Source organism: Cryptomeria japonica, chromosome 2, assembly GCF_030272615.1.
Source record: "Cryptomeria japonica chromosome 2, Sugi_1.0, whole genome shotgun sequence".
Lineage (NCBI taxonomy): Eukaryota > Viridiplantae > Streptophyta > Pinopsida > Cupressales > Cupressaceae > Cryptomeria > Cryptomeria japonica.
In genome coordinates this window covers 318141621-318163853 of record NC_081406.1, presented here as the reverse complement: position 1 = coordinate 318163853, position 22233 = coordinate 318141621, and the positions used below count along the sequence as shown (strand labels likewise).

Sequence of the window (22233 nt, the reverse complement as noted above, 5' to 3'; positions counted from 1 at the left end):
ATATCTTGATGGTGAATACGACAGGTTGCGTTTCCAAAAGATACGTCTATTAATGCTTCTAATTGTGTTATAAGTACACACCCGTCATTAACGATTCTTTTCTTTATTAAATATTGTGGACTAATTATGTGATTAGCAATGTCTTAGTACAGATTGCTATACCATAATTAATAATGGTCTTTGTCACTAATCGAGGCTTGTCAAGATGCCTTAGTCACTATACTTGAAATCGTATTTGATTCGGATAAAAGACTAATATATTGAGTTCTTTTGAACTGATCAGGCAATTCGATCATTAAACCTATTAATTGGATAGTACTTGAGTACTGACCTCCTCTAATCGCCTTTCCTTGCAGAATTAAATCTTTTATTCCGTGGTCATCTTATATTTATGGTGGTGTGAATGGAGGCTTCCATATTCTCGGCACTACCTTGTTTGATATTAATATCGTCTTCATGAAATCGTTTTAGCTAATATTTAATTAGTCTTATGCTTGACATTGTCATAAGTTTACTTTCTATGAATCACTTATTATATACTAGATTGATTTTCTCTTTCCCTGATCGCAGTCTTGTGTAATCTCTTCTTCGCAGCGATAAAATGGAAAGATCGATAGCTTTAATCTCGTTAACTCAATCAACCATTCTTTACGGCACAAAGAGTGAGCATAGCTCCTAAGGGAGTAAGGCACATTTGTGCCATCCGTAACTCCCACTAATAACTCATGGTTATTTGTGGATACTCTTCAGTTGGTAACTCCTACGATCTCAATTTATAATTCCCGATACCCTTATGTGCCTCTCAACAGCAGGATTGCTATCATTTAGAGATTACCTACATTACCGATGGTAATATTGAATACTACCAAAGAAGACCGATGCTTTTATTTGAGTATATACTTAGAACGAAATACACAGCGGCAGAAGGACATATAATCTGATCTATTTTGATAGCTAGTCTAAGATGAAGTTATTTTCTCCGTGCTAATTTGATAATCTTCTTTTTTTTAAGAATTTTAGTGGTCTTGAAACTTTATATTTATTATTAATTATTGAATATATATAAATTATGTTTACAATTAAGAAAATGTAAATTATGTTTATAGTTTATAATATATAAAATATGTTTATAATATAATATTAATTTATTTTTATTTGAATATTTATTAGTAATAAATATTAATTTAATAAATAAATAGGTTTCAAATAATCATTCTTTGGTAATTAATTAAAAATAATAATTATTTCATTTAGGATCAAGGAGGGGGCATGACAGACTCTTCATTAGCAGTTGTAGCTCTCATTGTATCTTCAAGTATTCTACACTGCTTCCTTAAATTGGGCACATTCAAAAGCTCTACAACTTTCTATTCCACATCTACAACAAGTTCCTTAAAAGATCCTTCACTATCTCTACCTATTTGATATCAATCTATCTTATCACTGCGGTACAAAACAATTCTTTCTTTGTTCTTGTGGTATGAATCGCTGCCTTCTCTTTCTTCAACATCTTCATTATAGGGTCTTCTACCACTAACCGGATGTCTTCCTCGCTGGAACCTTCCTCCTCTTCCTCTAGCTATCATATCTAATTTCAAATCTTTTGTTCTAATTTTCTCCTACCTTTAGTGTAAACTGGTATGCTTGTTCAACTATTTGTAACCTTACCATGCTCAATTCTTCCTAAATAGTTCCTCTTAATCTATTGATGTATCTTGCCACCACCTCTTGATCATTTTTACTATGTCTAGCCCTAATTATGATCTTCTAAATGTTCAGTATATTCATTTGTAGTCTACTCGTTTTGTCTCAAATTTTACAATATTTTCAACAATTCTGATTGATAATCAGCAAGTATTAATTGGTTCTTCAACTTTATAAACATCTTATCCCATCTCTCTATCTTTGTGTTACCTCTCATATTTCTTCCCAATTGTACTTCTTTCCACCAAGTAGTAGGATGTCCTTTCGATTTGGTATTAGAAAACCGAACGCTCTCAAGATCTACAATCTCTTCTCATACTCAAAATATTCTTCAAGATCATTTATTCAATTAATCAATTTCTTTGGATTCAAACAAACGAAGTAACTAGCAATGTCCATCCTAGAATTCTTACTAATCTTGAAAATAGCTCTCAACATCTTTACTTCATTTGTTTATTCTTCATCTAGGCCTTCCACAACTTGTTAGATAGCTTGTAGATTCTCCCTTTATTCAATTTCCTCATCATCACTTTCATTATTTATAGGTTTATGACCTCTTCTTCTATCCTCTTCAACATCTGACCAGATATGCACATTTCTAATCATCTCAAACATTTCCTCTATACTTCCAGCAATATAAGCAACACCTTGGCCTCTACCCATTCTTCGTGGAGGCGTCTTGACTTTGGGCCTGATGCAAACATCCTTTGATTCGGTGATATATCTACAACCTCCCTTGCAAACTACCTCAAAGTCTATGCTTTATTTAAAAACTTTCAATGTGGACTACCTAAAATTCAATAATCCGTTTACAAGAAAAACCTTGGTTATCTCTCATAATCTTTTCTCAGCATTCAAAATCACGCTTTTCCACCATTTGATGTAGCCCTGGTCAGAGGGTCCAACTATGCAGCCAAGTACATAAACATACAATGGAACTCAATTGATATCAATAAACAAGAATAGGCCTTCGTTGATTCACAGTCATGTAATACATTACAGTTTGTTACCATGGGCTTACAACAAGAAGCCTAAACCTTCAAAGATATATATCGGCAATTATGTGTGAACCAGAAAAATCTCATACAATATTACAATACAATTCTCTTATATGCTATCAAACTATGAGCCTTAGGTCTAGGTTATGATCTCTCAATTTGATCCATTATGAATGCTACTTTCCAGTGCTTAGGAATGATGTTTATATAGTGATCCTTAGCCTCTAGAATCATTTGCATCAGCCACAAGATGGTGCAAAGCTTGATGCAAGATAAAATGTGTAATGGTGAGACATGTAGAAGGGAACCTTCTACATTGAATGTAATGGAAAATGTGAAATAAATCTGTAAGCAATTCATACCACAAATCTTTATGAACCAATAAGCTTGGAAATATAATTGAGCGTTGATACAAAGCTCAAATGGTCACCACAAATTAAAAACAATGAGCTTGGACTGGAAAATTCCAATATGCCTATGAATGAGTCTAGAACTCTTATGTGCCTTTGTGGTGTGAACCACAAGTTGTGAATATATGATGGCTGGAATATTATTGGAAACCTGCATACAAATGTAAAAGGAAACATTTTTTATTGATGCAAGATTGCTCTTACACCTTGATTGCTTTGAAGATCTGTTTATAAGTACACTCATTCTTTCTAAACATCTTTCAATCTCTTGGTTAGTATGATGATGATTCTCATCACATTTTCAAAATCTTTGACACATGAGCAATGTTTTGAAGAAGTGCACTCCATGGGGTGGGTGATGATGAGAAGAGACAAGCAATTAAAGGTCAGCGAGTCAATTTTTGATATACTATATTTGATAGGGTACCATCCAGCTTTCTAGAAAGAAGGATGAGGAGGAAAGGTAAATTGCCATCAACATTTATCTCCTTGTTAAATTTTAAGTCCTTCCAAGATGTTGAATAAATGGAATTTTCATTCTAAAGTTGTCAAGGATTCTTCTTTTCTATACAACGGGGAGATATATCCATCAAAGGAGAGATGCAAAAATCTTGTCTTCTAGCATCTTGAACACCAAGAAATTAAAGTTCCAATGACAATGAAGATTAGTTCTCTTGAAAATTGCGCTGATTCATCAATCCAAGATTATATAAAAATAGATTTCTATGAAAAATTTCGCATATGTGTTTGCAAAGTGAACTCGAGCAAGAAATAAAGTCAATGGCAGGATGCACCATCTCAACAAACTTAAAAAACTCCTTGCTTTTCACACAGGAGAGTCATATAGTAGTCAAACTTACTGGCAGGGCTTTTATATATTCTAGAATCATCTTGAAGTTGTTACTGTCCCGTGGTCCTTGTTTTGTAGTTGTAGTGGTTGCTCTCTGTTACATTTTACCAACAGAAGAAAGCATAATCTGTCAAGTTATAAATCTAAAAATGAAGTCTTATTCTGTTGCATTCTAGCCACTGCAAATCTTTTTAAGTGGTTTTTAATTATTTAAATGAAATAAGACACACACTATAAATACTACATGAACCAGAAAGAAGGTTTACCTGTTTTCTTGGTTCAAAGCGAATTCTCATCGTATGTACAAGGAATGGATCCAATCCAGGATCATTGGGTTTCACAGGCCGGAAAGCTGAGAAAGGTAACCTATACTGTTGACAATAAGGAGCAACCAATTTCAGCAATTTGTGTTTGTTAATCTCCGGTAATTTTAAATATACAATTCAAATTATTTTGATATCTTTAAGTGCTGTAAACATTTACTGAATTTCAAAAACCAAAAATTGTCTACCCTGCCAAAGCCTATACGTGTTGCAAACCGTGTGAAGTATAGTTTGCTTTGAGACATATCCCCAGCTGGCCCAGTTTCTAGTATTACAGTATATGCTTTTCCATCTCCGCCAACAGAGAATAATAGGCCTTCATATCTGTCAACACCAAGTATGGAAAAAGTTTACAGTTATTAAATGTCCAAGGGAAATTGGCAATGCACTCGTGTATATTTTTAGTTATTCTATGTCAATTCAATCCCTATCAACTTTAAGGAATTAATTTCAGAAATTACATACTAGAACTGTAGAAAAAATTACCTCAAGGAAAGATATAACTTAAGAGGCTAAGTTTCTTTAAGAAATATATACAGATACACAAGTTGCTCTGAAATTATTCATCCCATTCTGAATCTGTTAGTTGGCTAGTTCAATCTCGAATGTATTAAATTATTAATAACAGTGTTAACAATTAATGTCACTTATAAAATTACTAAAATCTGTAATGAGTAAAAGTTCCTTTCTTTCCTCGTGTTCCTTACATGTATACTTTAGTGAATAGTCCACAAAAGGAAAAAGTGCCCAATATGAAAAACGAACATTCTGTACCTGTCAAGGGTAAAACCCAAGGGAAGAGAAATCTTCTTCGTTATCTCCACATATCCAGTTCTGGTAAACACAAATCCTGTAAAAATCATTTATATTTAAATAATCTGATAAGAAAAACACTCTTTTGTGATGGTGCCATCATTTGAGTCATGATATTATGTGGCATTGAGATAAAACAAAGTCAAACAATTGAAAAAATTATTATTGTATATATTTTCCATGCCACTGAAAAATAGTAAAGAAATGAAAACATTGGATGAGAACTGAGACAGTTTTCAATGGAAACATGACTGAACCAAGTTACAATTATTGTAAAGGAGAAACTGATTTTTTTTAACTGATAATGAGGATTGAATCAACTATAAAGTTGCTGGATCTCTGATATAATAGAACTTCCAAAGGTAACTCCGCTTTGATTATTTGGGTCAATTACCCTTGGAAACAAGAAAGAAGCGCCCAGATCTCTTTAAGACAATCTTGCATTTAGAAATAAGTCTGGGCACTTGCACTTCATATTTTCCACAAGCAGTTATCTGGTAAAGAATGAAATTTTTATTCCTTTGTTTTCTCTGCATGTTCTGCTCTATTATATTTCAATTGGTTATCTATCACGCATTTGATTAGGAGCTATTTATCACTTTCTTAAGTACAAAATGAATTTTGGAACAATTTCCAAAGAATACAAGTTAAAAAGACTTGCTAAGCTTGAGAAAAAAGAGAGATTGGAAGAAACAAAGTTAATTGTAATTGGAGTCGAAGATTGCAACAAGTGGACCTCCTTGATAAAGTAGTCACGAGCAAGAGTTAGTGCTGTCTAAATGTTGGACAATATTCATATTGAAAATATTTGGGAAAAAAACCTTTACTTTTGGACTCCATTATGAGAAGATCTTGATGTAAATGGATTCAAATGAAGAGCTGGATTATCTCCTTCCTCTTCTCCTTCATCAACAATTTCTGTAATTAATCACATTTCTCTAGTTCAGGTAACTCATTAGGTTTTAAATTTAAACAACAGAGTTACCTCACCTTGCCCCTAGCACTTCCAAGAATTTTACACAGCTCAGAGTACTTGGAATTATAAGACAAGTTGCAGTTAAATACAAAACAAGGTTCTTTAATCATACAATTTTAATTTTTTTTAATAAATTACTTACAATTTTATAGTTATGAATGTCCTATTTGCATATTTGTGGTAGGAATATTATAGTGCTTGAACAACTAATCTTCAAAGGTTAGTGTAAGAATTGCCTATGAAGGTAGCCACCCAAGATCTAGAGCATAGTTGAACTATTCGCGACTCGGCTCGACTTGCCAAGCCCCTGGGAAAAAAACTTGGAAAAACTCGGCGAAAAACTCGGCAACTTAAAAACACGCTTAAACTTAGTAAAAAATGCATTTTTTTTGCAATTTTTAATGAGAAGATGCATCCAATGAGTCAATAAATGATAACATAAAAGAAACAAGTTGATTCTAGATATATTTAAATGCAAAGTGTCTACAAAATCACATCCTCATGAGGAATGCTGATGGCTGGAAGCCTGAAGCAAAATAGTAAATTACTAAATAGTTTTTGTAAAAACAAAAGTAAATACATCATTACAAATTACAATTACAACTTCCTCTTCGCAGCTCTAGCAAAAACATGGGGAGAGGTAGAACTAGAGGGTCTAGACTATCTAGTCGTATAAGTCTGTTGTGGGATTGGGTGTGACTGTGCCTCCTCGCTCGGTATGGTTGATTGAGACTCATCCTCCATCCTGGATGAAGCTATGTCTCCACCTGCCTCTGGCACTGGCAATGAATCCTCATCCTCATCCTCATCCTCATCCTCATCCTCATCCTCCTCAATGTCATCCAGCCTGAAACCAAATCCACCCCCCTCCTCCATAGCTTGCCTCTCCAAATCAGTGATGTCAGTGTCGAAAAACAATGGAGGCTGCTCCTGTGATGTCCAATCACTGTAAGGATCTATATCATCCAAGTCAATTGGACCACCTTCTAGTTCCTCTACCTTCTTTACGCGCAATCGAAGATTATATTGCACGTAGACAATGTCATTGAGCCGTTTCTGCGCTAACTTGCTCCTCTTCTTTGTGTGGATTGCTTCAAACAAGCTCCAATTGCGCTCACAATTGGATGAACTGCAAGGCTGACATAAGACTTTGAGGGCAAATTTTTTGAGATGTGGGGTGTTTCCACCCCAATTTTGCCACCAAGCATCTACAAAATAAATAAAATGGAAAAGTTAGAACGCAAAGAGAAAAGAGAAAACATAATTTATCAATCATTTTAGTCTTTAGATCCCAAAATCCAAATGGAAAATGTTATACCTGGGGTTTGAGTGGTTCTTCCTCTCCTAGCCAGCTCTGAAGAGAATAGCTTACCCCTTCTTCCCTCATAATTTTGGAGCTCACTCACAATGAGGTCTCTCTCCTCAACATCAGGTACCTGTTGTGACGTTTTCACACATCGCCCCATTGCAAATGGGGACCCCTGCTTTTTTTTTGCTTTTTAGGGTTTGTTTTTAGTTTTTTTTAGGGTTTTGTCAGTTAACCTTTGCATTTTGAGGGTCGCCTAGGGGATCACATGGATAGCAAGTCTGGCTTGAGTGAAGTCCTGATCCTGAAATTTGGCTAAGTCTGGAATGTCCTGATCCTGAAATTTGACTAAGTCTGGAAACTGAAAAACCTCCAAAAATTAGATTTTGCAATATAACTTCTGGAGGTCTGAAACCACTCTCAAACATCCTGAAAGTATATATGGAATATAACTTAAAGTATAAGTGACATTTCCTTCTATGTTTCTTCTTTCTTATAGAAGGAAATGTCACTTATACTTAAATGTTATATTCCATAAAAATTATCCTGATAGAGAGTTCAAAAAGTCAAATTGCGCTCCTGTCCTTCACTGAGGATCCAGAGCGCATTTCGCTCTTGTCCCTCTCCAAGGGACCAAGGCGAAGCGCTCCTGTCCCTCACCAAGGGTCCAGGGCAAAAAAGCTTATTGGAGTCATTCCTGACCTTGTTTGGCTAAATTGAGACATCAAAGGCATAGTGAAGGACGAAATGAACATGATAAAGCATCCAGACTTGATCAAAAATGATGAAATGATGAAGTTTTTGCCTAGAAGGTCAAAAGTGCTCCTGTCCCTCATTGAAGAACCAGAGCACTTTTCTTTATATGCAGAATTTTAGACCTTTTTTGGACATTAACTCTTATTCGTAGCGTGAAGTAAGATGAAATCTTCCCTAGCAAAGGAATTTCGGGGTGAAAAGTGAGACAATTTGGCTTAGAAGGCAAAAAGTGCTCTTGTCCCTCACTGAAGGACCGTAGCTTGAATTTCAAATTTGCACCATTTTTGCAAGATTAAAGTGATTTTACGATTTGAAGAGGTCAAGGGAAGCATGTTTTGTCCATTGAATATAATTTAAGTGATCTACAAAGGAGTAAATCAACCCAAGTGACAAAAAGTGCTCCTGTCCTTCACTGAAGGACCATGGCACTTTTTCAAGTTTCTCCTCTTTGTTTGATATTTTATGGCAAAACTTGACTTGGATGGGAAGGACGAAGGATGTTTTATGCCTTGGACGCGATTGAAGGTTTAAAAGAACAAAGAAATACACCAAGATGCAAAAAGTGCTCCCGTCCCTCTCCAAGGGACTAGAGCGATTTTCCAAAAAGTGCTCCCGTCCCTCTCCAAGGGACCAGAGCGATTTTCCAAAAAGTGCTCCCGTCCCTCTCCAAGGGTCCAGAGCGATTTTCCAAGAAAGTGTAAATTTCTTGCAAAGACAAGGCAAGTTTGTGATTGAAATGAATGGAAGAGGACATGATTAGCCCATTAAAGATAATTTGGGAAGCTAGCAAAGGACGGATAAGCTTGAAGTCGAAAAAGTGCTCCTGTCTCTCACTGAAGGACCAGAGCGCTTAACATGTTATCTAGCCTTTCTCACCAATTTTGGACAAATTGAGGCCAAGGCGCAAGTTTGAAAAAGGGTTTAAAATGCCTTGAAGTGGAATTGAGATGCGAGAGTTGCAAATTTTGACGACAACTGGCAAAAGTGCTCCTGTCCCTCACCAAGGGACCAGGGCGCAATTTCCAAATATGACTATTTACCTTGCATTTTGAAATGATATTTTTATTACCAAGGCTCAAGATGGAGTGAAATGTGATATTCTACGCCTGGAGGATAATTTGAAGTTGATATGATCAAGAATTCATGCAATGGACTCAAAAGTGCTCTCGTCCCTCACTGAAGGACCAGGGCGCTTTTTATGAAACAACAAATTCCCTCCGAGATCATGCTAAGGCAAAGTTGTATGAGATGGGAAGGATCTTCTAAAACATGATGAACGAAGGTTTGACTTCAAAAAATTGAGAATCCTAGCCTAAAAATGAAAAAGTGCTCTTGTCCCTCTCCAAGGGACCAGAGCGAAGTTAATGGCATTCATTATTTTTTACCATATTTGGGCGTTAATATCCTCCAAATCGCATTAGATGCCAAATTGCTAACTTTGGAATATTTGAAAAATTTAATTAAATTGGCATTTAATAAATTAATTTTGGGCCTCAAAAAATCGAATTTCTATTATAAAGGCATTTAAAATTAATTTTTGTGAAATTAAAATTAAAAGTTGAGCGCACAAGGCATTATTTTGCCTTTATTTGACAAGTCGGCCTACTCCTTTTGAGGTTTTATTTATTATTTCACCTTTTATTTGCAAGGTCGGCCTCATGGGTAAGTGGAAGGTGAGCACTCTATATATTGGAGGTGTTGTTTCACAATTCAAATCATTCAATCATCCTTTCAAGTGCCAAATTGGAGAGCAATTTGAGGAGTGAAATCCAAAGGAGTGGAGTGAATTTCTACTAAGTGTGGAGAAGCTAGTGGAGGGCGAAATTCATCTTGAAAGCTATTGGAGAGGAGAATTTCTTGCTAGATTGGAGGATAAATTCCAGATGTTTTGAAGGTATCTGAAGGCGAATTTCCAGATTTTTGAAGAGGAAGGTGGAGTTCTTTTCCAAGCTAAAGGAGGTGCATTTTATCCAAGGGAGAGCTTTGATCTACACTTTGCCTAGCAAAATTCATTTATTTTTACATCATTTCTTGGAGTTAATTCTCAAGAGGAGGTATGGCAAAATCATCTTGACACCCTTATTCAAGGTTTGATTTTTTTAGACATTTTTTAGAAAAGTCTAAGTAGTGCATGGTTAATTAGGAAATGATAACTCAAGATTTATCATGAAGTTTCCTAATTAAAATCTTGAATCTTCCTTTTAAAGTTTAATTTTTAGATTTCAAGATATATTACTAATTTTGAAATGTTGTGTAGGTATCAAGATGGCGACTCCAAAGCCCGGAGGATCTACAAGTCGGCAGGTTCTCATCAAGGACAATCAAGCAAGGACAAGGGCGACCTCCTTTAGTCTAGCATTGACAAGGACGGCCTTCTTCAGTCAAGCGTCATCAAGGGCAACTTCTCCAATCCAGCATTCCAGAGCGAGGTACATCAACATCCTGCACATCAGAGACAAAAGAAGGCGGAGCAAAGGGTTCGTTGAAGAAGCCAATAGTTCCAGATGAATTAATTAAAGCTAGCTTCTCAACAACATCAAGTTGAATATCTACCAAGTTACAAGTGTCAGACGAGGTAGCATCCTAGTCATCACTTCTCCAGTCGGATTGGTCCACCTCAGCATGTCCAGATTCAATGTACCTAACTCATGGAAGGTAGCACAAACTTCAATGTACCTACCCCGACTATCTATTGGTGGAATTTTTCAGAGAGGACATGTGACCAAGCAATACAATTATTTCATTGGTCGAGCATTAAATGTTATGTAATGGTTGTAACAAACCCTAATTAGGGTTTTCATTATTGAATCTTGGCCATTCATCTCAAATTGATCTTAGCCATCGAATTGTATTGTGGGCACTATATAAGCCCCGACTCTTCATTTTGTAAAAGGAATAGTTGGAAGCAGTTAGAAGACAGATAGAGAGTAGTTAGAAGGTGATTAGCTAGTTGATAGAATAGCAATTAGAGTAGAGTAGAGAGAGAAGGCAAAGATTGTTGCCAAGATGTTGTTGTAAAAGACTTGTAACTTCATTGAAGAAATGGTGGAATTTATGGGTCGATTCGACAATTTGCATGGTCTCTATACTTCTCGTATTTGATTTCATGTTATTAGATGAGTGGAAGAAATGTGCTTGATTGATGGTGGAATTCGTATATCCATACTACTAGCAGTTTGTTGATTGTAGACTTGCCTTGCGTAGTCAACTGGAATCGTTCAGCTTAAGCCTAACTTCAATTATCGCTTCTTCATTGATATGCATCAACCTGATGGTGTCTATGCCTGCAGTGATGATTTGAACATCATAAAGCTTTCCTTCGAAGATCGCACTAACCTTGTGGAGATGTTCCTGTGATGTCAAAACAAGACTTAGTTAGAATTTCATCAAAGATCATTCATTGCTCTTACATTCTTAGTGTTAGGATTAGATCCTTTCCTCGCCCTCATCTTTTTTCCTTTTTTGTAAATCAAAGCTAGTAGGAGCCTGTGTTCCAGCAATATTCAAAGCAAATCAAACGTTCAATCATCAAATGTAAGTCCCCTTGTGATTCCAGCAAATCATATCATACCACAAAGAGCTTATCCACACATAGAGATCCTACAACGAAGAACCTTGGAGTCATCTTGATTGATCCTTTTCCGTGATATCTACAGCAATTAGAGGCTTTACTCAAGAGAAGATAAGGTACCCTTGGGTATTTTATTCTGTGTTTGATAGTGTACAAAATACACGTCAACAGTACCATCCTCTCAATGCATGTATTGAGGCCCTCCATGACTTCTGCATTCGAATTTGAGTAAGAACCCCCGAACCTAAAACAAGGGTTGAGGAAATACCCTGCTGCATGAATGGGTTGGTGGAGCTGATTGTTCCACCTCCTATCAACAATTTCCCAAACGGGATCAAATTTGAGCCTATCCCCCTTGTAGTAATTTTTGATAGACTCCTTGGCCCTATCCATGGCCTCATAAAGATATCCCATTGGGGTTTTATCCCCATCCACCAAGCGAAGAACTTGAACCAAGGGCTCTGACACCTACAATTGAAAAATACAAATTACAAAAAGATCAAAATTTAAATAATGAAGTTACAAATTAGTAATGAGAGACTTGAATCAAGAATAACTAAAATTTAAAAATTAAAGTTTTGAAGTAACAACCTTCACAATCTCTACAGCCCTTTGTGCAAATTGGTTGTCGAAGACTATGCATACGACAACCTCTCCTTTAGGCTTCTTTGAATAAGGTGAGTTAAGCCATTCTCCACTCAAAAACATTTGTTTCAAAGAAGTCAATGCAGCAAAAATGCTTTGCAACGTCAAGAAAATCGTTGCAAACCTTGTGACACCAGCTCTCACCAAATCTTTCCCTTGCGTGTGTTGTCTCATCAAATTTAGGACCCAAGGGTGATTGTAGATATATTTGGTGATCCTCCTTGCATCTTCCCACAACTGGAGTCACCCACTCAAGTTTTCCTATGTCCTCCAAAAGAAGGTCAAGGACATGTGCTGCACAAGGTGTCCAAAAAAGAGTGGGGTGCCTCTCTTGGAGGATTCTTCTTGCAAAAGAAGAATTTATTCTTAAGAAATATGCAACCAAGTAAAACAAAGCCCACAACAAATGAGAATATTGCTAATGCCTAAAGGTGATAATTCAAAAGGATTCTACCTAGTGACACATATGCTGCTGCATTATCTGTGATGATTTGCACCACATTCTCTACCCCCACCTCCATGATGACATGCTCCAACATTCCGGCCAATGTTTCTGCATTTTTCACCTTGTTGGAGGCATGAACAGATTTCAAGAACACTACATTGTCCTTGCAAGCGACCAAAAAATTGATGATGGTGCGGTTCTTGCCATCTGTCCACCCATCAGAAAGAATGGTGCAACCATAATTTGCCCAATCAATTTTTTGATCCTCCATCACTTCTCTTGCCCTAGCAACTGCATTTGTGAGCAACCTGTAAGTGCAAAGTGAAATTAGGTCTTAGTACACAATTTTGATTTATTAAACAAGAAATCTAAAAAATAATTAAAAATGAAATCAAGTGGACTATGTAGTAATTTACTAACCTCCCACTCAAATCCCTGCGAGAAGGGGCCTTGTACCCCTTTCCTGAAACTGTCATAGTAGTGACCAAATTCAGCCAATAAGCATTCTCCGCCACATTGAATGCAATATTGTTGAAGTACCAAAAATCAGCAATTGCAATGTCAGTTTTCTCATGTACCTCCTTATTCCATCCGCTAGCCTCTAATGATGGTTGTGCTCCAGGTGTGTTTCTGGGCACAAAATAATCACCTATCGACCCTGATCATTGTGATGGAAGTGGAACAGTGCCAGGTACTCTACTAGAGGAAGCAGAAGCAATGGGCAAGCTGATGGTGGGTTTGCGGATACGTGGGCCACGCCGAGAGCCCACTATGCCTTCAAGTGCTTCTTCTTCCTCTTCAAGGTCAATAGAAACACCTTGAGATTCAGCTATGGCTGATCTCATGGCTAGCTTTGCCCTCTCCCTTTGCAATTTCTTCTCTTCCCCAGTTGCAAGTAGGGCATTCATTTGTCTTTTAATTTCTTCACTGGTCCCAGGGCATGCTCTAGCATTATGCCTATCTATTCCTGCAAGGTGGTATTTGAGGCGGTTGATGCCTCCATGAAGTATTCTCTCACACTTTATGCATATAATTGACCCAGGATCGGGTCCCTCATAGGCATACCTCCATGCCCCATCTCTAGCACCTCTAGGATGGGTGCCTATAAATCCAGATGGGCATGGATCTAGTGGCCATTGCTCCCTTGCCATGATTAATGCTTACTTAACCTACACATACAGAGTGAAAAAAATTTTTAACATTTTAGTTAAACAATTTAGCACTAAGCAAACTATCTACATTAGTTTATATAAATTTAGACATCATTCGAAGTTTTTTTAAAAAAAAAGTAGAGTTTGAATTTTTTTTTGAAAACTAGATTCTTCAAAAAAATTGTAAAAATTCAACAAAACTTGTGTTAAATCTTGTATAAATAAATTAGAAATGATTTAGACTACCTAGGAATCATTTGTAATCAATCTAAATGCAATAAAAAATAAACAAATTGTTTTAAAAAAGCATAGAAAAAAAAATTAAAAAACTTACCTGGAATCTGATTTTCCCTTCAAATCCCCTTCAAATCACTCAATAATCACCCCAAATCACCTTGCAAGCCCTTCCAAGTGAGTTTCCCCCTTCTCAGCCCAAAACAATATTGGAAAACAAAAAATGAAAGCATTTTAAAGCCGTTTTCGGCTGATAAGGAAACGCGAGCGAGTTTTTGGTTAAAACTCGCTGAGTTTTTGGCAAAAACTCGCCAAAGACTCGACGAGTTTTTGCCAAAAACTCGGCAAGTTTCCCTGGTGAGTAGAAGTCGTTACTACTCGCTAGGTCCAAAAACTCGGCAAGTTTTTGTCACTCGCCGAGTTTTCGGTGAGTGTGTCATCTATGATCTAGAGGCAATAGAGAGCACAAGAACAAGAGAGAAATAATATGTGACAAAAAAAACTATATTCCTATCACTGATGCAATATAATAGAATCAACTAAATTCCATTAAATTAATTGGATAAATAAACAATGTATATAAGCCAAGGCAAAAGGGAATCAGAGCACACAATAATAACATGTGGCTCAATGAGATGCAAGGGTAGGTAAGAGTTAGTTAGAACTCAACCACCCAACACAAATAACTATGCATCCTAGGAAAGGACAATTCCACCTAAAGTGGAAGCGCTCCAACTAATCCTATGCAATTCCCTAAGTAAGTTTAAGTAAAGTGTAATTATATCCTAAAGATAAATAAAATAAATTAATTACACCAACACCCCCCCTTAAGTGCAACTTAAGGGAATGTAGACTCAAACTAACAATGCAAGATGGGTCCTGGCTACTAGGCCATGTTAGGTACCCATGTACAAATGCAATGCAATCTCTCACAAACAGAGAAAGAAAGAAAAACCCAATGGGAAAAAACTCCCCCCCAAAAGAGAGATGGAAACACACATTGCTCTCAAAGACGAATGCGAAGAACAAAACCTCATGTGAGGAAAAAGTCCCCCCCATACAAAAGAAGAAGAAAGACCATGAAGCCCCCCCCCCAAGTAGAATCTCCTACAAGGATGTTGACCGAAATTTCTCCCCATTAGGGAGAAATAGAACCAATGTTGCACCAAGAATGTTGAAGTGTGACAAAACCATGTACCATTGTCGATGAAGAATGACCAATGAATCTCTCACCTCAACATGATAAAGATAAGGCATGGAGACAACCTAAATGCGCATCGGTTGGATACTCAAACTACATACATACTCAACTAGAGGCATGTACCAAGTCTCACAAGATAGTTCCTAATCTATTGAATACAGGAGGATTACATCAAATATGCCATCAATGACAAAGTACAAAGAGGTGTGGCACTTTGTAATAGTGCATTACAACATAGCTCATGCAAGAGAATACAACATAACAAAGTGCAAATATGAAAACATGAAGATGATGCCACCAAAAAGATGCCCTGTAGAAGACTGCGGATGAAGATGCCTTCGATTGGCATGTCGCCAAGAAAAAATGTAGGAGCAACTGGCCCCCCCTGGCTGTTGTTTGTAGGACATTGCAAGATAGGTATGATAGGTGGAAAAGAAAAAAATGTGTTCCTAAATTTGCTTATTTCATGAAATCTTTTTTTATAAAAGACTTAAAAAATCTTATTAAAAACAAAACGTATAGAAAACTTTATTAAAAAAAATAAAGAAAAATTTGAATTTTTCTTTTATGATTTTTTGAAAAAAACTTTATAAAAAACAACAAAGAAAAAATCATTTTTTTTTTAACTTTAAAACTTTATTTAAAAATTGTTTTAATAAAAAAAAATTTAAATAAATTTAATTAAAAATTATTAAAGAAAAATCCTTATTTAAAAGGATTTTATTTATTTAAAGTTTTTAATTTTAAAAACTTACAAAAACTTTTATTAAAAAAGTAATTAAAAAACCTTTAAAAAAAATTTAGTTTTTTTTGGATCCCCATGGAGGGCACAAAGACCACTTGCGGTACCCACAGGTTTCCTTGAGAGTCGTAGTGTACCTGCAGGCCTATGAACCGCAGACCTATAGGCCGCAGTGTACGTGTGGTACTCGCAGAACGTGTAGACCCCTTAAAAATGCCCGATTTTTTTTTTTAAAACAAACACAATTAAAATCCCCCCCATGAATATAATTTAAAATCTATTTAATTAAAAGAAATTTAATTGAAAACCGAAAACAAAATTTTATTTTTTAATTAAACAAATAAAAATCGTACCTACAAACAGTGACGTCCATACAGCAAGGAGGCTTTTTTTCTTAGCTCAAGGTGATGATGGCCGATTTTGACGAATTCACAGGTGATTTTGGGGTTTTTGGGCCTTATGAGCGCAATGGTGATGTTTGATTTGGCCCAAAGTGCTCCAAAATTGTAGATTGCTCTTGGGTCTGGTAACCACCCTCCACCTTCAAATGGCTATAGATTTGGCCTTCGATGTTGGATTTGGACGAAACAAAAGGCGATTCTAACTTTTTGAACCTCCTCAATCTAATGGTAACCTCAAATTTGACCCAACAAGCTCTAATTGTGATCTGCAATAGAAAGCCACAATACGCAAAAGCCCAAGTTGTACCAAAATTTTCTCAAATGGCAAACCAATGGCACTTCAATGGCTTTGATACCATGTAAGAATTGGCTATGAATGTAGCCACCCAAGATCTAGTGACAATGAAAAGCACAAGAATAAGAGAAATGATATGTGATAAGAATAAACTGTATTCCTATCAATGATGCAATAGATAAGAGTCAACTAAATTCAATTAAATTAATTGGATTAATAAATAATGTACATAAGCTTGCTTATATAGACAAGGCAAAAGGGAATGAGAACACACAATAACAACATGTAGCTCAATGAGATGCAAGGGTAGTGTTGACATGTATTTTGTACACTATCAAACACAGAATAAAATACCCAAGGGTACCTTATCCTCTCTTGAGTAAAGCCTCTGATTGCTGAAGATATCGCGGAAAAGGATCAATCAGGATGACTCCAAGGTTCTTCGTTGTAGGATCTCTACGTGTGGATAAGCTCTTTGTGGTATGATGTGATTTGCTGGAATCACAAGGGGACTTACATTTGATGATTGAACGTCTGATCTGCTTTGAATATTGTTGGAACACAGGCCCTTACTAGCTTTGATTTTAAAAAAAGGAAAAAAGATGAGGGCAAGGAAAGGATCTAATCCTAACACTAAGAATGTAAGAGCAATGAATGATCTTTGATGAAATTCTAACTAAGTCTTGTTTTGACATCACAGGAACATCTCCACAAGGTTAGTGCGATCTTCGAAGGAAAGCTTTATGATGTTCAAATCATCACTGCAGGCATAGACACCATCAGGTTGATGCATATCAATGAAGAAGCGATAATTGAAGTTAGGCTTAAGCTGAACGATTCCAGTTGACTACGCAAGGCAAGTCTGCAATCAACAAACTGCTAGTAGTATGGATATACGAATTCCACCATCAATCAAGCACATTTCTTCCACTCATCTAATAACATGAAATCAAATACGAGAAGTATAGAGACCATGCAAATTGTCGAATCGACCCATAAATTCCACCATTTCTTCAATGAAGTTACAAGTCTTTTACAACAACATCTTGGCAACAATCTTTGCCTTCTCTCTCTACTCTACTCTAATTGCTATTCTATCAACTAGCTAATCACCTTCTAACTACTCTCTATCTGTCTTCTAACTGCTTCCAACTATTCCTTTTACAAAATGAAGAGTCGGAGCTTATATAGTGCCCATAATACAATTCGATGGCTAAGATCAATTTGAGATGAATGGCCAAGATTCAATAATGAAAACCCTAATTAGGGTTTGTTACAACCATTACATAACATTTAATGCTCGACCAATGAAATAATTGTATTGCTTGGACACATGTCCTCTCTGGAAAATTCCACCAATAGATAGCTGGGGTAGGTACATCGAAGTTTGTGCTACCTTCCATGAGTTAGGTACATTGAATCTGGACATGCTGAGGTGGACCAATCCGACTGGAGAAGTGCTGACTAGGATGCCACCTCGTCTGACACTTGTAACTTGGTAGATATTCAACTTGATGTTGTTGAGAAGCTAGCTTTAATTAATTCATTTGGAACTATCTACTTCTTCAACGAACCCTTTGCTCCGCCTTCTTTTGTCTCTGATGTGTAGGATGTTGATGTACCTCGCCCTGGAATGCTGGATTGGAGAAGTTGCCCTTGATGACGCTTGACTGAAGAAGGCCGTCCTTGTCAATGCTAGACTGAAGGAGGTTGCCCTTGTCCTTGCTTGATCGTCCTTGATGAGAACCTGCCGACTTGTAGATCCTCCGGGCTTTGGAGTCGCCATCTTGATACCTACACAACATTTCAAAATTAGTAATATATCTTGAAATCTAAAAATTAAACTTTAAAAGGAAGATTCAAGATTTTAATTAGGAAACTTCATGATAAATCTTGAGTTATCATTTCCTAATTAACCATGCAATACTTAGACTTTTCTAAAAAATGTCTAAAAAAATCAAACCTTGAATAAGGGTGTCAAGATGATTTTGCCATACCTCCTCTTGAGAATTAACTCCAAGAAATGATGTAAAAATAAATGAATTTTGCTAGGCAAAGTGTAGATCAAAGCTCTCCCTTGGATAAAATGCACCTCCTTTAGCTTGGAAAAGAACTCCACCTTCCTCTTCAAAAATTTGGAAATTTGCCTTCAAATACCTTCAAAACATCTGGAATTTATCCTCCAATCTAGCAAGAAATTCTCCTCTCCAATAGCTTTCAAGATGAATTTCGCCCTCCACTAGCTTCTCCACACTTAGTAGAAATTTGCTCCACTCCTCTGGATTTCACTCCTCAAATTGCTCTCCAATTTCGCACTTGAAAGGATGATTGAATGATTTGAATTGTGAAACAACAACTCCAATATATAGAGTGCTCACCTTCCACTTACCCATGAGGCCAACCTTGCAAATAAAAGGTGAAATAATAAATAAAACCTCAAAAGGAGTAGGCCGACTTGTCAAATAAAGGCAAAATAATGCCTTGTGCGCTCAACTTTTAATTTTAATTTCACAAAAATTAATTTTAAATGCCTTTATAATAGAAATTCGATTTTTTGAGGCCCAAAATTAATTTATTAAATGCCAATTTAATTAATTTTTTCAAATATTCCAAAGTTAGCAATTTGGCATCTAATGCGATTTGGAGGATATTAACGCCCAAATATGGTAAAAAATAATGAATGCCATTAACTTCGCTCTGGTCCCTTGGAAAGGGACAGGAGCACTTTTTCATTTTTAGGCTAGGATTCTCAATCTTTTGAAGTCAAACCTTCTTTCATCATGTTTTAGAAGATCCTTCCCATCTCATACAACTTTGCCTTAGCATGATCTCGGAGGGAATTTGTTGTTTCATAAAAAGCGCCCTGGTCCTTCAGTGAGGGACGAGAGCACTTTTGAGTCCATTGCATGAATTCTTGATCATATCAACTTCAAATTATCCTCCAGGCGTAGAATATCACATTTCACTCCATCTTGAGCCTTGGTAATAAAAATATCATTTCAAAATGCAAGGTAAATAGTCATATTTGGAAATTGCGCCCTGGTCCCTTGGTGAGGGACAGGAGCACTTTTGCCAGTTGTCGTCAAAATTTGCAACTCTCGCATCTCAATTCCACTTCAAGGCATTTTAAACACTTTTTCAAACTTGCGCCTTGGCCTCAATTTGTCCAAAATTGGTGAGAAAGGCTAGATAACATGTTAAGCGCTCTGGTCCTTCAGTGAGAGACAGGAGCACTTTTTCGACTTCAAGCTTATTCGTCCTTTGCTAGCTTCCCAAATTATCTTTAATGGGCTAATCATGTCCTCTTCCATTCATTTCAATCACAAACTTGCCTTGTCTTTGCAAGAAATTTACACTTTCTTGGAAAATCGCTCTGGACCCTTGGAGAGGGACGGGAGCACTTTTTGGAAAATCGCTCTGGTCCCTTGGAGAGGGACGGGAGCACTTTTTGGAAAATCGCTCTGGTCCCTTGGAGAGGGACGGGAGCACTTTTTGCATCTTGGTGTATTTCTTTGTTCTTTTAAACCTTCAATCGCGTCCAAGGCATAAAACATCCTTCCTCCTTCCCATCCAAGTCAAGTTTTGCCATAGAATATCAAACAAAGAGGAGAAACTTGAAAAAGTGCCATGGTCCTTCAGTGAAGGACAGGAGCACTTTTTGTCACTTGGGTTGATTTACTCCTTTGTAGACCACTTAAATTATATTCAATGGACAAAACATGCTTCCCTTGACCTCTTCAAATCGTAAAATCACTTTAATCTTGCAAAAATGGTGCAAATTTGAAATTCAAGCTACGGTCCTTCAGTGAGGGATAGGAGCACTTTTTGCCTTCTAAGCCAAATTGTTTCACTTTTCACCCCGAAATTCCTTTGCTAGGGAAGATTTCATCTTACTTCACGCTACGAATAAGAGTTAATGTCCAAAAAAGGTCTAAAATTCTGCATATAAAGAAAAGTGCTTTGGTCCTTCAATGAGGGACAGGAGCACTTTTTACCTTCTAGGCAAAAACTTCATCATTTCATCGTTTTTGATCAAGTTTGGATGCTTTATCATGTTCATTTCGTCCTTCACTATGCCTTTGATGTTTCAATTTGACCAAACAAGGCCAGGAATGGCTCAAATAAGTCTTTTCGCCTTGGTCCCTTGGAGAGGGATAGGAGCGCTTTTGCCTTGGTCCTCCTGAGAGGGACAGGAGCGCTATGCGCTTTGGATCCTCAGTGAAGGATAGGAGAAAAATTTGACGTTTCGAACTCTCTGACAGGATAATTTTCATGGAATATAACATTCAGGATGTTTGAGAGTGGTTTCAGACCTCCAGGAGTTATATTGCAAAATCTAGTTTTTTGAGGTTTTTCAGTTTCCAGACTTAGTCAAATTTCAGGATCAGGACATTCCAGACTTAATCAAATTTCAGGATCAGGACATTCCAGACTTAGTCAAATTTCAGGATCAGGACATTCCAGACTTAGCCAATTTTCAGGATCAGGACTTCACTCAAGCAGGACCTGCTATCCATGATCTCCCCGACAGCACTCAAAAATGCAAAGGCCAACTGACAAAACCCTAAAAGACCTAGAAAACAAACCCTAAAAAGCAAAAAACATGGGTCCCCATTTGCAATGGGGCGATGTGTGAAAACGTCACAACAGGTAGGTAAGAGTTAATTAGAATTTAACAACCCAACACAAATAACTATGCATCCTAGGAAAGGACAATTCCACCTACAGTGGAAATGCTCCAACTAATCCTATGCAATTCCCTAAGTTTAAGTAAAATGTAATTATATCCTAGAGATAAACAAAATAAATTAATTACACCAACAGTTAGTCATCCATGTTTTGTGTCAACCCAATAGCACTTTTGGGTCTACGTATAATTGGAACTTCTAGGAGAGTATTCAAACCAAGAAGAGAAATAAGTTGACCCAAAAGCACATCTGTGACCTTGTCTTTATGTAATAATGCTTTTTTCCGTATGCGTCAAAAAGGTAGGTAAAGGGGTCTCTTGATGCAATGGATGTGGTTGACATCAATCCATATTCAAACTATATTTCCAAGGATGCACATCAATTGTTTACCAACAAAGATCTCACAAAAATAGAGAGCGAAGCAGCAAAGGTGGAAGCAATGGAAGTATGTGGGGACAACATTCTTGATGATGCATTCATTCTTGAGGAAGATGCTTTTCCTTCAAGATTGAGGGTGATGACTATGAGAAAGGTTATTAGAAGTTGGAAAATATTTGAGGGATTTGTGATTTTTTTTATAATATTAAATCATCATATGATAGTATTATTGTGCATTGTGCTCTTTCTTCTCTAACCATAATAAAAAATAGACCCAAATATTCTCTAAATAAATTCCTTATTCTTCTTATCTATTATTTAATTTTATTTATGAATTTATATATGT

The 22233-nt window shown here is 36.6% G+C and overlaps 2 protein-coding genes across 3 annotated transcripts in view; both read right to left on the bottom strand.

Annotated features, from left to right (window-relative positions):
* The window catches only part of LOC131027218 (protein HIGH CHLOROPHYLL FLUORESCENCE PHENOTYPE 173, chloroplastic), an 82437-nt gene that overhangs the window by 25379 nt on the left and 34825 nt on the right, over window positions 1-22233 (bottom strand). For both annotated transcript variants that reach the window (XM_057957225.2, XM_057957224.2), the window contains 4 exons: window positions 5060-5135; window positions 4474-4609; window positions 4229-4333; window positions 3973-4056 (listed from right to left, as the gene is read on the bottom strand). In XM_057957225.2, the coding sequence (XP_057813208.2) occupies window positions 3973-4056; window positions 4229-4333; window positions 4474-4609; window positions 5060-5135 (401 nt within the window). The remainder of the gene's footprint in view (window positions 1-3972; window positions 4057-4228; window positions 4334-4473; window positions 4610-5059; window positions 5136-22233) is intronic.
* Window positions 10919-13671, bottom strand: LOC131873634 (uncharacterized). The gene is made up of 2 exons (XM_059216635.1): window positions 13218-13671; window positions 10919-13105 (listed from the first exon to the last, which is right to left on the bottom strand). The coding sequence occupies exons 1-2, from the start codon at window positions 13271-13273 to the stop codon at window positions 12778-12780; spliced, it is 384 nt and encodes a 127-aa protein (XP_059072618.1). The 5' UTR covers window positions 13274-13671; the 3' UTR covers window positions 10919-12777.